A 17,246-nucleotide genomic window follows, 5' to 3' on the forward strand; every position below is an offset into this window, starting at 1 on the left:
TTGCGTGAATAAGGTTTCTCCAATTTGTAAATTGTTTATTAACAATCAAATATTTTGTTAGTCTTTTGAATTAATACATGATTTTATTTTTAACAGTACTAACAAATGGCAAAGCAAGCTCATGGTGTCCATCTAGGCAAAAGCAAAATGATCGATAAGAGGTGCAGGAAGGAAACTAAGCGACCTAGACGAGAACCATTAATTCATTTTATTGCGTGTTTGATCGGCGAAGTTGGAAGTCACCACCTGCTCCGTGTGCCAGAGCCCTAGGACCGCTGCTAGGAGAGAAAGCCGAGACGGGCGGGGTTCCCCGGGGAAGACAGGCCTCCTCCCTCGGCCTCCGGAGGACCAGCCCAGGAGGATCCCGGGGATGCCGCCTTGCTGAGTGGAATCCAGCTCCCCCAGGCGCTCAGGGGGAAGCCCATGCCGACCGCCTCCTACCCACCCACCACTGCAGCCGCGGCGCCCGTGAAGATTGCGCCAAAGTCTCCCCCTTCCCCCAGCCTGCTCCGTGGCATGTTCCTAAAATTCCCATCCACACAACATAAACAGGAAACGTGCAGCGAAAGCCCGGGCGGGGCAAATTCCATACTTCCAGCTGAGGGCGGGAGAATCTTCTTTTTGCGGGGGGGGGGTAGAGGAAGAGGCAAACTTTACAAGGGGTCCCCCAACCCTCCCCGTCCCTTCTTCGCAGATCCAAACAGAAAGGCTACAAGAGGAAGGACCCCCTGTTTTAGGAAAAATAGGGGAGGGGAGGTGGGTCGTGAAGCGGCAGCCAGGCCTCCAAGTACACCACCTCTGGCAGCTGCGGTGGCAGCGCGCGGCGGGACACGCCCGGCCGCCCACTCCCCGAGCCCCGCGCTCCCAGCGGCCTGCAGACGGCAGGGGTGGGCTCACCGCCCCGGCTCCGGGCCACCGGGCCAGCCCGCGTGGGGGCGGGGAGGAGCGGGCGCGCGGCGCGGCGCAGGCGCAGAGCGCGCCTCGGTTGTCAAACATGGCTGAAGTGCCGCTGCTGCCGCTACTGCAGCTGCAGGGAAAATGCTGAGCCCTCCCGGGCCGGATGGGCGGCGGCGGCGTGGGCGGCGACGGGGACCCGCTTCCCGGGAGCGGCGGCGGCGGCCATGGCCCGGCTGGCCGACTACTTCATCGTGGTAGGCTACGACCATGAGAAGCCAGGTAAGGGTGTGGGGCGGGCGCCGCCCCCGGCCTCCCCGCCCCCCGGCAGCTGTCCAGTGGGCTCTGCGGGGCCGGGCGTCCCGAACGGGAGGCGGAGAGGGCCGGGCCCGGCCGCGGCGGAGCGCTCTGTCGGCGTCGGCCTTGTCGGCGGGGCTGAGCCTCTCGGTGGGCGTGAGGACCGGCACGAGGGGAGGGGGAGGGGGGAGGGGGAAGGGGGAGGGGAGGGGGAGGGGCCGGGGCCGTGTCCACCCGGGCCGGGGCGGACCAGCTGGGCCAGCTAGGGGCGAGTCTGGGGCCGCGACCTTCTCTGTGGAGGGGGCCTGGTACCAGGGGCAGCGCCCTGGTGCGGGCGGGAATGGGCCTGGGAGTCTAACCCCACTACAGGGAGCCAACTGTGCTAAGTTGCTCGGGGATAAACTTCTGTCCTGCATCCCGAGTAACGAGTGACGTAGGGGGCTGTCCTCTCCAAAAGGAAGTGCTGAGAGTCCCGTGCTAACTCATCCCTGCTCTGTCCGGGGCCTAGTAACCGCCCCAGTGAACGGTTGATGCCTGGGAATGGGAGAGGAACCGTCCACTTCTAAACGTTTCTAGGAAGTTCTTTTAGGACAAAAGTGATGGTCATTTCAGAACGAGTCTGAACACTATCTTTTAAGTAAGGACAGCCAGCTGACCCCTGAGAGTGATCTTGTTTCACTTTAGTGTGTTTTGCTCATTCGTGGAGCAGTGTCACAAATTTTTTTTTTTCATAAGGAACAATTTGGCAAATGTATTGCAGTTTACACTTTAATCGCTGGACTTCCACAGGGTTCATGCACGTTTATTTTTGTATTTGTATGTAGAGAAGCGTAATATAATAACAAGTTGAGCTAGGGAAGCACTTTTATTTCTGGGTAATCCTAGTCTCACATTTGCAAGGAATTTTAAATACCAGCCATACAGTCCTTTCATTTTTCAGAGGAGATGCTGAGATTTTGTTTTGCTGATGGTTACAGCCATTAGTAGTGCCAGAATACCATTGTTCTGGTCTCTCCTTAATAACTTTATTCACTGGGAACCTTTACATTCTTTCATCTTCCCTCATGACCTGACTGGGGTCATATTTTAAGAGAAGGGGTTGACTATAATTTTTGGCTTCAAAATTTCAAATTATTTTCTAGTAATTTTGCATAGCATGGTGTCTTTCCTACTGAGACTAACAGTGTGGAGAACCACACTATTTAGCTTTTAGCTAAACGACCACACTTGTTTAGTGTTTAGTTACGTTATTTCCCTTTACTTTAAAAAAAATTTGCAATGCTAATCACAAACTTGCAGAAGAGTTGCAAGTACAGTACAGAGAACTTTTTTTCCTTAAAGCGCTTGAGAGTAAGTTGTTGACCAGATGCCCTGTCATCCCATAATGTGCATTTTCTACAAACAAGGTATTCTCCTACATAATCACAATGTGATCGTCAAAATCAGGAAATTAACACTGATACCGTGCTCCATCTAATTCTCAGATCGCTTCAAGTTTTGTTGATTTTGCCATTAATCTCTACTGGAGGGTCCAGCTCAGAATTTCATGTGGCCTTTATTTGTCATGTCTTTTTAGTCTTTTTCAATCTGAAACAGTTCCTTCATCTTCTCTTGACTTTATGACCTTTCACTTTTGAAGATTACAGATGAGTTATTTTGTAGAATGACCCTCAGTTTGGGATCATCTGTTCCTTCAGAATTAGATACAAGTTTTGCATTTGGGCAGGAATATCACGGAAGTGATGCCGTACTCTCATTGCGTCTTTCCAGATGATGCGCAATTTCAGCCTGTCCATTAACATTTAATAGTTGCGTATAGATAGAAAACAAAACAAAACAAAACTATTTTTCTATCTATACGAGTGGAAATTGACTCCATGAGTAGAAATCAACTCCACGGCAGCTAGCAACAACAACAACAATTAATACATAGTTTTTGGGAGGAGTACTTTGAACCTATGTAAATACCTTGTTCCTCATCAAACTTACAGTGTATGCATTTATTCATTAATGTCTATATGGATTCTTGGCTTTCTGTTTTTTCAGTTGATAATTTTGTTACTATTTATTTGGATTTGGCCTGTGAGAGTCCACTCAGCTAGCTCCTGTGTCCTTATGACATGTCCCCATCATTCGTTGAGCATGCCCTTTTTTGGCACAGCCTTTTTTTGGCACAGCAGTATTCTGGGCTTGTACTTTTTCTATACTGAGCCTGGAATCAGCCATTTCTCTAGGGAGCCCTGGTTCCTTTTAGTGGAGGATAACATTGAGAAGTTAAGATTCCAGTGTTAGGTGTTCATTGATGTAGAGTTGTTACTGCTACCAACCAGGCATTCTTAATGGACAGTGCTGGGGTATGTATGTGTGTGTGTGTATATGTATATACATATATACATATACACACACACACTCTAACACATATATGCACGTTTACATCTACTTATCTTTATTTGTTTATGGAGGTATATATATTAAGGAGCCCTGGTGGCGTGGTGGTTAAGCACTTGTCTGCTAACTGAGAGGTCAGTTGTTCAAACCTACCAGCCGCTCTGCGTGAGAAAGATATGACAGTCTGCTTGCCTAAAGACTAACCCACCAAACCTTGGAAATCCTGTGGGGCGGTTTGAGTCTGTCCTATAGGGTTGCTATGAATTGGAACCCACTTGACTGCAATAGATAACGGGTTATGAGTTGGAATTGACTCAGTAGCAATGGATTTGGCATTTGGGATGTCTGTATATTGAAAAACTAAAGCTCACACCAATACCTGTGTTTTCTGTCTGACACTCTAGTGTCCTTTTTATGTTTGTAATTTTCTGTGATGCAGATAGTTGTTGCTAAAGATTGGTGGTTTGAACCCACCCAGCTGTGCCACAGAAGAAAGGCCTGGCAATTGGCTTCTGTAAAGATTACAGCCAAAAAAACCACATGGAGCAGTTCTGCTCTGCAACACATGGGGCTGCCATTGGTCAGAATTGACTTTTTTTTTTTTCCTCTGATGGTGAGGAATCTGGCTTCCATTATCCTTAATGTATTTATCAATCTTTCGTCTCTACCACCACCCCCTCCTATCCCTGGGTTCCTCTTCTCCCTGCTGGGGCACAGATTCTGCATTCTGCTCCCTGCCGCCAGTACCTCACCCATTTTAAAATGCAGGATTTAATAGCCCATACCAGGATGCCCCCAATACAGGGACACCCCCCTGCCCCGCCTGCTCTGGCTCTGACTCCCCGTGTCGGCCTCCCCACTGTTTGTGGACACATTTCTCACCGGACTCAGGCTCTGACATCCCATAGTGGGCTGCCTCCATATGAGGAGGAAGACATCCTCCTCACTCTATTTGCATTCTGATGCCCCATGCCAGGTTGCCCCTCTGTTTTGACACCCTCCTCACAGTGCTTGGGCTCAGACTCAACACCTTTGGCTGTTTACCTATCACATGGACTCCCTCCTCAGCTCACTTGGGCCCTGGTCTCCCCTTCCCACAACTACATCAGGGAATGGGAAGTTTTTTTTTTTTTTTTTCCCCCAGTTAGAAAATCCAGAAGCTTTTGTAAGGGGTAGAATCTTGATAGTGAAATGTATCACTGTTTTTACTTTGGATAATTTTTTTTGAGTTATGTTTATTGAGGTATAATTTACATACAATACATACAATAAAATTTCACCCTTTTAAGTGAACAGTTTGATGAGTTCTGACAAATGTGTACATTTGTGTAGCCACTAGCACAAGATATAGAATGTTTCTTTCCCTCCAAAAAATTTCTTCATGTCCCTTTGTAGTCATTTCTCCCCTAGCCTCTGGCAACTACTGATCTGAGTTCTGTTCTTATGGTTTTCTCTTTTCCAGAATGTCGTGTAAGTAGAATTCTGTCATTTTTTTATGTCTGGCTTTTTTCACTTTGTGTAATGCTTTTGGGATCTATCCGTATTGCACGTATTGGCAGTTGTTCCTTTTTATTGCAGCATATAATAGAATTTGTTTATTCGTTTACCAGTTGGTGGACATTTGAGTTCTCAGTTTTTGGCTATTATGAACAAAACTGTGCTGAATATTTGCATACAGGTCTTTGAGCATTCAGATGATTTAATTTATTTTGGGTAAATATGTAGGAGAAGAATTGCTAGGTTATGTTTATCATCTGTACCGTAAGTGTTCTGTTTAACTTTGCAAGAAATTGCCAAATTGTTTTCCAGACTAGAGGTACCATTTTGCATTCTTCCAGCAGCGTGTGACAGTTGTGGTTGCTCCACAGTCTTGCCTGCACTTTGTATTGTTAATCTTTATCTTATTAAAAACTGTTTTATTTTAGCTATGTAAGAGGGTTTAAGGAGTTCCTAGGTGGTGCAAATTGTTAACATGCTCTGGTGCAAACCAAAAGGTTAGAGGTTTGAGTCCACCCAGAGGCTCCTTGGAAGAAAGACCTGGTTTTATACTTCCTAAAAATCAGCCATCGAAACCTTATGGAGCACAGTTCTACACTGACACACGTGGGGTCGCCATGAATCCGAATCCACCTCATGGCAACTGGCTTGACTTAGTAGGTGTGTAGTGGTATCTCATGTGGTTTCAATTTGCACTTTCCTGGTGGATAATGATGTTGAGCACCTTTTTATGTATTTATTGGCCATTTGTATATCTTTTGTAAGGTGCTTATCAATTTTTTGCTCTTCTTTTAGTGAGTTGTTTGAATTCATATTGAGTTGGAGTTTTTTGTTTGTTTTGTTTTTAATTCTAGATACAGGTCTTTATCTGGTGTTTTGCAAATATCTTCTCCCAATCTGTGCCTTGTCTTTTTGTTTTCTTAATAATGTCTTTTGAAGAACAGACTTTTTAATGTGGATACTTCATAGACATTTGTTCAATTAATTGTCTGAATACCTCATTGTCTTGAGTTGTATCTGTAGAGTAGCCTTTTTGCATAAAACCCTATGTAAAAACTTATTGGAAGAAAATCCACTAAATCCTTTTACTTGTTTGAATTATAAGTGAAGAGTATAAACCTTTATTATTAAGCTTTCTTCAGAAGTTAGTGTGATTTTATTATCTAAATTTATCTGAAAGCTAATCATATTATGACAATATGCTACTGAAATGTTCTGTGTTTAATACCGGAATTTTCTTGGAATTATTCAAACCACACATTATTTTTGTTCCTAAAGTGTGTTTGTAATTAGTAATACTTTTAGTTGAGTTTTTCCATATTTCTATTTTAAAATTGGGTTAAAAGAAAAAAAAACCTTATCTCTTAAAAAATTACTTCTACAAACTGGAAAATATAGTTAATACATGCTGTTTGAATTGCATACAAAGAAGAGGGCCTGGCACTTGTTGATATTGTTAGGTGCTGTTGAATCTGCTCTGACTCATAGTGACCCTATGTATAACAGAATGAAATGCCGCCCGGTCCTGTGCCATCCTCACAATAGTAGCTGTTTGAGCCCATTGTTGCAGCCACTCTGTCCATCTCTTTGAGGGTCTTCCTCTTTTCTCCGACCCTCTACCATGCATGATGTCCTCCTGCAGGGATTGAACCCTCCTGATAACATGTCCAAAGCAAGTAAGACGAAGTCTTGCTATCCTCACTTCTAAGGAGCATTCCGGCTGTACTTCTTCGAGGACAGTTTTGTTTGTTCTTCTGGCAGTCCATGGTATATTCAATATTTTTGGCCAACACCATAATTCAAATGTATCAGTTCTTCTTTGGGCTTCCTTTTTCTTTTTAATTTATTTACTGGTATTTTTCGTTGTCCAGCTTTTGCATGCGTGTGAGGTGATTGAAAATACGATAGCTTGGGTCAGGTGCACCTTAATCATCAAAATGACATCTTAGCTTTTTAAGATTTTAGAGTGGTCTTTTGCAGTAGAAGTGTAATAAAAAGAGCCCTGGTGGCAAAGTGGTTGAGAGCTCGGCTATTAACCAAAAGCTCAGTAGTTCGAATCCACCAGTTGCTCTTTGGAAATCCTGTGGAGCAGTTCTGCTCTGTCCTGCAGGGTTGCTGTGAGTCAGAGTCGGCTTGTTGGCAGTGAGTTTGTTTTGGTTTAGATGTAATAAAGATGCATTGAATGAACACACAATTGTTTAAAATATGGAAAATACAAAAAAGCTATAAGGAAATAGGGATGAGAAATGAGTATGGTTATAAAAGGGCAATAGGAGGGATCTTTGGGGTGTTAGAACTGTTTAGTGTCTTGACTGGGTGGTGAATGTATGAACCTATATGTATGGTAAAGTTGCATAGTACTGAATATATACACATACACAAATGAGTACACGTAGAAGTGGGGAAATGTGAATGAGATCGGTAGACTGTATCAGTGTTCGGTGATACTGTACTATAATTCCACAAGGTGTTACCACTGGAGAAAACTGGGTAAAGAGTGTATTGGAATCTCTCTGTATTGTTTCTTACAACTGCATGTGAACCTGTAATTATCTCGAAATGAAAAGTTTAATTAAAAAAAACTATATGGAAGATAAGAAGATGCCTATACTATTATTTCTTTTTAACACTAATAACATAAGGAAAAGTTATTCTATAAAATTTAAGAAAATATCATCAACAGTGGCTAACTTACTACATTTTATGAATATATCAATTTAACTTAATCAGTTGCTTTATTATTGGGTATTTAACTTGTTTTCAATTTTGTGTTCTTTAAAAAAAGAAAAATTTCTTTCTTTTTTTTTTTTTATAATACTACTGTTTTGGTGAGGAGAACATAGTTTGAAAACCAGTGATTTTTTTTTTTTTCTTTGCAGATATTTTTTTATTTTCTTGTTGAGAACATATGTAGCAAAGCATACACCATTTCAACAGTTTCTGCATGTACAATTCGGTGGCATTGATTACAGCCATTCTCACACCCCTTCTCTGAGTTGTTCCTCCCCCATTAACATAAACTCACTACCCGTAAAGTTTCCTGTCCGATCTTTTGAGTTGCTATTGTCGGTATGATCCTATATAGGTAGATCTTGAAAGAGCACAGTGTTCAAGGCAGAAATTCTTTACTACTGAAGCTAAACTAATGTTTGGTTTTAAGAAGACTTCATGGGATACTTTTGGTTTAAGGTTTAAAGAAAATCACAGAGGGCAGTAGTTTCGGGGGTTCACCCAGCCTCCATGGCTCCAGGAAGTCTAGATTCTGTGAGAGTTTGAAATTCTGTTCTGTATTTTCCCCCTTCGATCAGAATTCTTCTGTAGAATCTTTGATCAAAATGTTCAGCAATGGTAGCCGGGCACCATCCGGTTCTTTTGGTTTCATGGCAAAGGAAGCAGCTATTCATGGAGGCAGTTAGCCATACATTCCATATCTTCCTCTAACTCCTGACTCTCATTCTTCCTCCATGCTCCAAGTGAATAAAGACCAATTGTTGTGCCTTGGATGGCCACTTGCACGCTTTTAAGACCCCAGGTACTATGCGATGAACTAGGAGGTAGAACAGAAATACTAAGCATGATCTTAGGCCAGTTAACTCTATGTCCCATGAAACCATGACCCTAATCCTCCAAACTAAGGAACCAAATCCCATGAAGTTTTTCGTTGTACACAAGCAGCCTCAGCAGCTCATTTTTTTTGTCATTGTTGTAAGTACATCTATCACACAACCTTTGCCAATTCAACTTTTTACAGGTGTACAACTTACTGACAGCAGTTGCAGTAATTGGCTGTGCAACACTACCCTTAATCAATGCCATTTTTCCATTACCGTAAATCCCCGTTTTCCCCTCACTCCTGCCCCTGGTAACAACTAATAAAGTTTGCTCCCTATACATTTGCTTTTTCTTATTTTTTTATGTAAGTGAGGTCATATAATATTTGTCCCTTTGTGATTGACTTTTTCACTCAGCGTAATGTCTTCAAGCTCCATCCATACTGTAGCGTGTACTAAGACTTTATTTCTCTGACTTTCTGAGTAGTATTCTGTTGTATGCATGTACCGTATTTTGTTTATCCACTCATCTGTTGATGGGCATTTAGGTCGTTTCCACCTTTTGGCTGTTGTGAATAGTGCTGCAGTGAACACTGATGTGCAAGTCTCTGTTTGAGCCTCTGCTTTCAAGTCATATGGATGTATACCTAGGAGTGGAAGATGTTTCTAACAAATTTGTACTCTTGTGTAAAAATGTAGCCTTGTTAAAATGTCCACATTATGTTGTTTAAATCTTTTGTAACTTCATTGTCCCTTCCCCCCACCCCCACCCCGTCTGTCATTTATGTCAGGAAGATATTAAAATCATCTATTGTAATGGAAATTTATCAGTTATTCAGTGTAGTTCTGTCAAGTTTTGCTTTATATATTTGAAGGTTCATCAATGTATATAATATGTAATTTTCATATTCTTCTACTAAATTGAAATTGTTACCAGTATATAAAACCAAACCAGTGAGTTGATTCTGTGTCATGGTGATCTCATGTGTTGCAGAGTAGAGCTGTGCTCCATAGGGTTTTGAAGGCTGTGATTTTTCAGAAGTAGATTACCAGGCATTTTCTCTAAGGAAAATCACTGGTTGTTATGACAGTTTGATTTTGATACTTAAAAAAAAAAAAAAAAAAAAATTTTATTGTGCTTTAGGTGAAAGATTACAGCGCAGATTAGTTTCCCATTCAAAAATTTATACACAAATTGTTTTGTGACATTGGTTGCACTCCCTGCAATGTGTCAGCCTTCTCCCCATTTCTACCCCAGTTGCCTGGGTCCATTCATCCAGTTTTCCTGTCCCTTCCTTCCTTTTTGTCTTTGCTTTTGGGCAGGTATTGCCCATTTGGTCTCGTGTACTTGATTCAAACATGTTCTCGCCTGTGTTGTTTGTTTTACAGGCCTGACTCATCTTTGGCTGAAAGGTGGACTTTGAGATTGGCCGCAGTTCTGAGTTAGCAGGTTGTCCTGGAACCGTAGTCTCAGGGGTTCCTCCAGTCTCTGTCAGACTAGTAAGTCTGGTCTTTTTTCATTAATTTGAATTTTGTTCTGCATTTTTCTCCCACTCTGTCCGGGACCTTCTATTGTGATCCCTGTCAGAGCAGTTGTTGGTAGTAGCTGGGCACCATCTAGTTTTTTCTGGGCTTAGGCTGGTGGAGGCTGTGGTTCATGTGGTCCATTAGTCCTTTGGACTAGTGTTTTCCTTGTGTGTTTGGTTTTCTTCATTCTCCTTTGCGCTGTATGGGATGGAACCAAGAGATATATCTTAGATGGCTGCTCGCAAGCTTTTAAGATCCCAGATGCTACTCACCAAAGTAAGGTGTAGAACATTTTCTTTATTAACTATGTTATATCAATTGACCTAGATGTTCCTTGAGACCATGGTTGCCAGCCCTCAGTCCTAGTAACTCAGTTCCTCAAGGTGTGTGGATGTGTCTAGGAAAGTTCTATGACTTTGTCTTGGTCAAGTTGTGCGAACTTCCCCTGTGTTGTGTGTTTTTCTCTCCACGAAAGTTCACATTTGTCTGCTATCTAATTAGTGATTTTCCCTCCCTATTCTCCTCCTTTGTAACCATCAAAGATTGTTTCTTTATGTTGTAAACCTTTTCTTGGGTTTTTATAATAGTGGTCTCATACACTGTTCATCCTTTTCTGCTTGACTTATCTCACTCAGCTTAAAGCCCTCCAGGTTCATCCATGTTGTGAATGATTTTCAGATTTGTTACTGTCCTTTATTGTGGTGTAGTATTCCATTGTGTGTATGTCCCATGGTTTGTTTATCCATTCATTGGTTGATGGGCACTTAGGTTGTTCCCATCTTTTTGCTATTGTGAATAATGCTGCAGTGAACATGGATTTGCATATATGTCTATTTGTGTGAGCCCTGGTGATGCAGTGGTTCAGAGTTCTCTTGCCAACCAAAAGGTTGTCAGTTCAAAGCCACCGGACACTCCTTGGAAACCCTCTGGGGCAGTTCTGCTCTGTCCTGTAGGGTTGCTATGAGTTGGAATCGACTCGACAGCAAGGAGTTTGGTTTTTTTTTATTCATGTGATGGCTCTTATTTCTCTATGATGTATTCCTAGGAGTGGGATTACTGGATTGAATTGTATTTCTACTTTTTAGCTTTTTAACCATATTGTTTTCCATAGAGGTTACACCATTTTACATTCCTACAGGCAGTGCATAAGAGTTCCAGTCTTCCTGAAACCTCTCCAACATTTGTTATTTTCCATTTTTTTCTGTTGTGCTTTAAGTGAAAGTTTACAAACCATGTCAGCCTCTCATACAAAACTTTGTATACACCTTGGCTTGTATACTCCTAGTTGCTCTCCCCCTAATAAGACAGTATACTCTTCCTCTCCATCCTGTATTTCCATGTCCATTCAGCCAGCTTCTGTCCCGCTCTGCACTCTCATCTCCCCCTGAGACAGGAGCTGCCCACATAGTCTCCTGTGCCTACTTGAACTAAGAAGCCCACACCTCACCAGTATCATTTTCTATCTAATAGTCCAGTCCAATCCCTGTCTGAAGTTTTGGCTTTGGGAGTTGTTCCAGTCTTGGGCTAACAGAATGCTTTCCATTTTTTTTGATTAGTGCCAGCAATGTCGGGATGAGACGGTATCTCATTGTAGATTTGATTTGCATTTCTCTAATGGCTAATGATGATGAACATTTCCTCATGTGTCAGGTACCTACATGAATGTCTTCTTTGGTGAAGTATCTGTTCATATCCTTTGCCCACTTTTTGATTGAATTATTTGTCTTTTCGATGGTGAGGTATTGAAGTAGTCTATCAATTTTAGAGATTAGATCCTTATTGGGTATCTTGTATCCAAAAAATTTTTTCCCAGTCTCTAGCATCTCTTTTTACTATTTTGATGAGCATAAGAGTTTAATTTTTAGGAGCTCCCAGTTATCTAGTTTATCTTCTGGTGTTTGTGCATTGTTAGTTATGGTTCATTGTTCTGTTTATGGCTTAATTAGGGCCCCTAGCATTGTCCCTATTTTTCCATGATCTTTTTTGTTTTAGGTTTTATATTTAGGGGGAATGCTTTCAGCCCCTCTCCATTGAGAATGATGTTGGTTGTTGGTTTTGTATAGATGCCCTTTATTATGTCGAGGAATTTCCCATCTATTCCTATTTTATTGGAATCTTTTATCTGGGATGGATGTTGGACTTCACTGTAGTTTTGATTTGTGTTTCTTTAATGGCTAATGATCATGAACATTTCCTTGTGTCTGTTAGGCACCTGAATGTATTCTTTGGTGAAGTGTCTGTTCATATCCTTTGCCCATTTTTTAATTGATGATTTTGATAATTTGCAATTAAAACTTGCTTATTTTCCTGACTTCACATATGTATTCTGCCATAATATTTGGGAAATATCATTTGTTTCTAAGGGTGAAGTTATTTAGCCAACTATCTTTACTTTCCTTATTGTTTCTACTTTCTTATTCTTTTACTGAGATTTGTTCAAGGAAAAATGATGGTGATCACTTGGATTAGTCTCCTGACGTGCTTCTAATTTTTTCTTTTTGTTTATGTCTTCTGCCCGTTAATACATTTAGACTTTAATCCTTTTATCTAGATGGTATTTAACCTGGAATCAAGTATCCTTATAATTTGAGGCTCCTGTAGTCTTTGTTCTTATTAACATGTGTAAATATATTAGAGAAAGCATTTGAAATGTTTCCTAGGTATTTCATCAGTTTATTTAAGCAATACACTATAAATGAGATAAGCTAAAAAACAAATTCGTGGATAATTCCTGAAATATCACAGTTTCACATATTAAAAAAATTGATAATTGGTCATTATTGAACTATTGTAATTCATGGTTAGCTCAGGTTCCCCTTCCCCCCAATTCTGTATTCAACAGGTTGCTTTTGAGTGAGCTTGAAAGTGTGAAAAGCTCTGTTTATCAGGCTGTGGAATTTAGCCTTGCCCCTGTGGACTGTGGGGTAGCCTTGACCCTTCAGACATTGGTGTATGTTGAAAATGGGGTGGGGTGTTCTCAAAATGAAAGAAACAATGTCGATAAGGCTCAGATGGCAGTGGATCGGAGGAAGAAACAACAGTGTGAGACAACTCAACAGCTTTTACCGTGGAAATGGAAAGGAAGGTATGGATTCTAGGGAAAATTGGAAGCCCAAATTATCAAAAATTGGTATGAATGAATGTGGGGGATAAAAGAGAAAGAGTAGTTGAGGATAACAAAATTTCTACTCTGGGTCATTGGCGGGTGATGATTCTGTGAATTTCAAACAGAAACTTCAGAAGAAGAAATTTATTTGGATGAGGGAAAGAAATGCTGAGCTGAGCTTAGTTTAGGACATGTTAAATTAAAAGTGCCTGTCTTTAATCAAGGGAGAGATGTCATTGAGGTGTTTAGGTATGTAGGTCAGGAGCCAAGGAGAAAAGTGAAGATTAAAGATTTTATCTGGCAATTACTAATGTTCATCTGATTGTTGGATATGAAGAAAAGAATGAGATGGCTCAGGAAATGTGTATGGAGTGAAAAGAAGAGTGGCCTAAGAATGGAGCTGGTGGGGGTGATCAATATTCCAGAGATAGAGCAGTAACAGCCAGGAGACTGAAGAGGAGTGGTCACAGGTGTGGCGATAGAATTAAGATAGTGTGGTACCATGGAAACACAGGGTGTAGAGAATTTTATGGAGGAGGAACTGGTGAATAAATGTCAAATGCTCTGAAGAGTCTTATATAATGAGGACTAAGAATAGACTCGTGGATTTGATAATTAGGATAATGACTTTAGAACATTATAGTAGAGTTGTGGGGGCCAAAGCCAGTTTGATGAATGCATGTTCTAGGTCATATGCTGTATAAACCTAATGTAGTCCAATTTATTTCATTTCTTTTTTTTTTTAAGCTCAATATAAACTTCAAGTCGTGGCTTCTGGAAAGTAGAAAGAGGAGTTGGAAGTGACTTCAAAATTACAAACCTGAGGGTCTGGGATACAACTTCAATAGGATGATTAAAAATGTTTTTATTTTAAAATTACTTACCTTTTTGTCAGTTTGGAAGATAATGGGTTTTGTTTTATAGGCACCCAAGTGGAGACTTTGGAAGATGAGACAGGTAGGGACTGGACACAAAGACTCGAGAATCATTAGAGTAGATGGAGCTAGGACATTTTGTGGGTACCATCAGGAAGTGGGCATAGAGACAGAAAAATACAGGACCAGTTTAGGGAACATCGTTGTTAAGGGGATGGAAAAGAAAAGGAGCCATAGAAGAAGTGGTTGGAGAGCTTGGGAGAGACTTTTGGTTTTCCACAGTAACCATTCCTCTCTTTGGGGGTAATAGGACCCTTGATTTTTAAAAAAAGGTTTTTTATTGTAGTAAAGATGTATGACAAAACATTTGCCAGTTCAACGTGGTTTATATGTGCATTTCAGTGACATTGATTGTGTTCATCCTGTTGTGCAGCCGTCACCACTGTTTCCACCACCATTAACAGAAACTCAGCGCCCCTTAAGCAGTGGCTTCCCCTACCCTTTCCTTCCCACTCTTTGTAACCATTAATAACTTTTGTCATTATGCATTTGCCTTTGCTAGATATTTCATATAAATGAGATCATACAATATTTGTCCATTTGTATCTGCCTTATTTCACTCAACATAATGTTTTCAGGGTTCATCCATGTTGTAGCAGGTATCAGGACTTCATTTCTCTTTATGGCTGAGTGATATTCATACACACACACGTGTGTGTATGTGTGTGTGCGTATGTTTATCCATTTATGTTTTGATAGACATTTAGGTAGTTTCCACCTTTTGGCTATTGTGAATATTGTGAACAGTGCTGCAGTGAATATCGCTGTACAACTAGTTTCTGTTTTCATTCTTGCTTTTAATTCTTTTGGCTATATGCCTTGGATTGGGATTGCTAGGTCGTATGGTAGTTCTGTGCTAAACTTTTCGAGGAACTGCCAGATATTTTCCACAGAGTCTGTAGTGTTTTATATTCCCACCAGCAGTGGGTGATGGTTCCAGTTTCTCCACATACTTGCCAAGACTTGTTGTTTTCTGTTTTTTTTTTTTTTTTTGATCATAGCCATCCTAGTGGGAGTGAAGTGGTATCTCATTGTGATTTTGATTTGCATCTCCCTAACGCTGCTCCTTGGAAACCCCATAGGGCAGTTCTGCTCTGTGCTGTGGGGTCCCTGTGAGTTGAAATTGACTAGATGGCAGCAGGTTTTTTTTTTTTTTCTTAAATGACTAATGACATTGAGCATCTTTTCATGAGCTTGTTGGCCATTTATATATCTTCTTTGATGGAATGTCTATTCAAGTCTTTTGCTCATTTTTTTTTTATTATTGTATGAGTTCTTTATATATTCTGGAAATTAAACCCTTATCAAATATATGGTTCCCCCAAATTTACTTCCCAATCTGTAGGTTGTGTCTTTCACTTTGTTAATAAAGTCTTTTGATACACAGATGTTATTAATTTTGATGAAGTCTACTTTATCTATTTTGCCTTTTGTTACTCTTGCTTTTGGTGTCATATCTAAGAATTCATTGTTAAAAACTAGGTCTGAAGCATTAACCTTATGTTTTCTTCTAAGAGTTTTATGGTTTGAGTACATTTTGAGTTAATTTTCTTATGTGGTGTTGAGGCATGAGACTAGAAGAGAACATTTTTTCCCCATTGAATGGACGTAGCCTCCTTGTTGAAAATCAGTTGACCATATATGTATGGGTTTATTCCTGGACTCTCAATTTTATTTCATCGTTCTATATGTCTATCATTATACCAATAATAGGCGGCAGTAATTTTGATTACTGTAGCTTTATAGTATGCTTGGAGTCAGGGATGTATGAGTTCTCCCTGATTTCAAAACATACATTAAAGCTGCCCTCTGGATTTTTTTTTTTTTCTTAACATGGAAGACTACAGCGTTGTATATTTAAACCACTATAAATCTGGGTTGTCTGTTGCATGTAGCTAATGTTAATACTGATACACAGAGGTAAAAGAGATCAAAATCTAGAGTCATAGAAAATGAGAGAATATTTCTCAGAGTCAGGTGTGGCAGATAGAGATCAGGGAGATGCAGAGTTAATGAAGAGCTTTGCATTTTGTGAAATTTTAAAGCTACTGTACAGATTATCTAATTCAACCAAATTTATGGATAAGGGAACCATTGTGCCCTCACCCCCCAATTGTTAACTTGCAAATGGTTACACAACTGTTGAATGGCAAGTCGTGGATTAGAACCCATGTTTCCTAACCTTTTATTCAGGATGGCCTTACCCCAGAGTTGTTTTAGCTGGAATGCTGTGTCGTAAATAGAATTGCAGAACTTTAAGCAGGAGAAAGGATAAGAAATAGAGGCAGCAGATGAAGACCATGTGTTTGAGTAAACTGATTTTGAGAGGTAAGAATGTCTGGTTGGAAAACTGAATGCTTTTCTTCTGAGTAAAAATATTTTTTGTATCCCAGAGATGTCTGGCTTGTTAGTATTCAGTAAGAGGTGTTTGTTGAACTGAATTGCAGAAATAGGTCTAATGAGAGTTTAAAAGAAGTGTGTAGGACAGATCTGAGTATACATGAAGGCAGAAAAGTGGAAACCAATACAATGAGAGCAATTCATACTGGAGAAGAAGGGGATAGGTATGGGACTAAAGTTCCTTAGGACTTTGGATCTCAAGTGACAGGTATACAGGATACAAATACATCAGCCCAGTTCTGACTTCTGTCTTCTAAAGATAGTGCTCTTTGGAAAATAAAGTTGGCATTTCATTAATCTTGGAGATATTCTGTAGTGGTGTACATCAAGACATGTTCCTGATCAGCTGTTGGAGCTTTGTGGGAAGTGACAAGTCGCCTAGGCGTGTTACAGAAGCAGAAGTCTACAGGTGAACTTGATATGGATGGACAGGGAGGTAGTGGAAAAAAGATAGTGGTGGTGAGTGAAAGAGTTTCAGGATAAGCTTTTCAAATGTAGGTACTAGTATCTAAATAATGATTCCCTAAGAAACTTAATAAACCTCTTGAGGTAACTTTTTGAGCAGCAATTTTGTTTTCCAGTTGTAGGTTAATTTGTGTTACAGGTTGTTGTACCCAAGGTAATGAATATCATCATTAAAACTGATAAACA

General features: G+C 40.6%; 1 protein-coding gene across 3 annotated transcripts in view; it reads left to right on the top strand.

Annotated features, from left to right (window-relative positions):
• The first annotated feature begins 1,045 nt into the window (after positions 1-1,045).
• The window catches only part of SBF2 (SET binding factor 2), a 518,200-nt gene continuing 501,999 nt past the window's right edge, over positions 1,046-17,246 (top strand). For all 3 annotated transcript variants that reach the window (XM_064288443.1, XM_064288439.1, XM_064288442.1), the window contains exon 1: positions 1,046-1,176. In XM_064288443.1, coding sequence (XP_064144513.1) covers positions 1,122-1,176 — 55 coding nt within the window. In that variant the 5' untranslated portion in view covers positions 1,046-1,121. The remainder of the gene's footprint in view (positions 1,177-17,246) is intronic.

Source organism: Loxodonta africana, chromosome 7 (assembly GCF_030014295.1).
Source record: "Loxodonta africana isolate mLoxAfr1 chromosome 7, mLoxAfr1.hap2, whole genome shotgun sequence".
Lineage (NCBI taxonomy): Eukaryota > Metazoa > Chordata > Mammalia > Proboscidea > Elephantidae > Loxodonta > Loxodonta africana.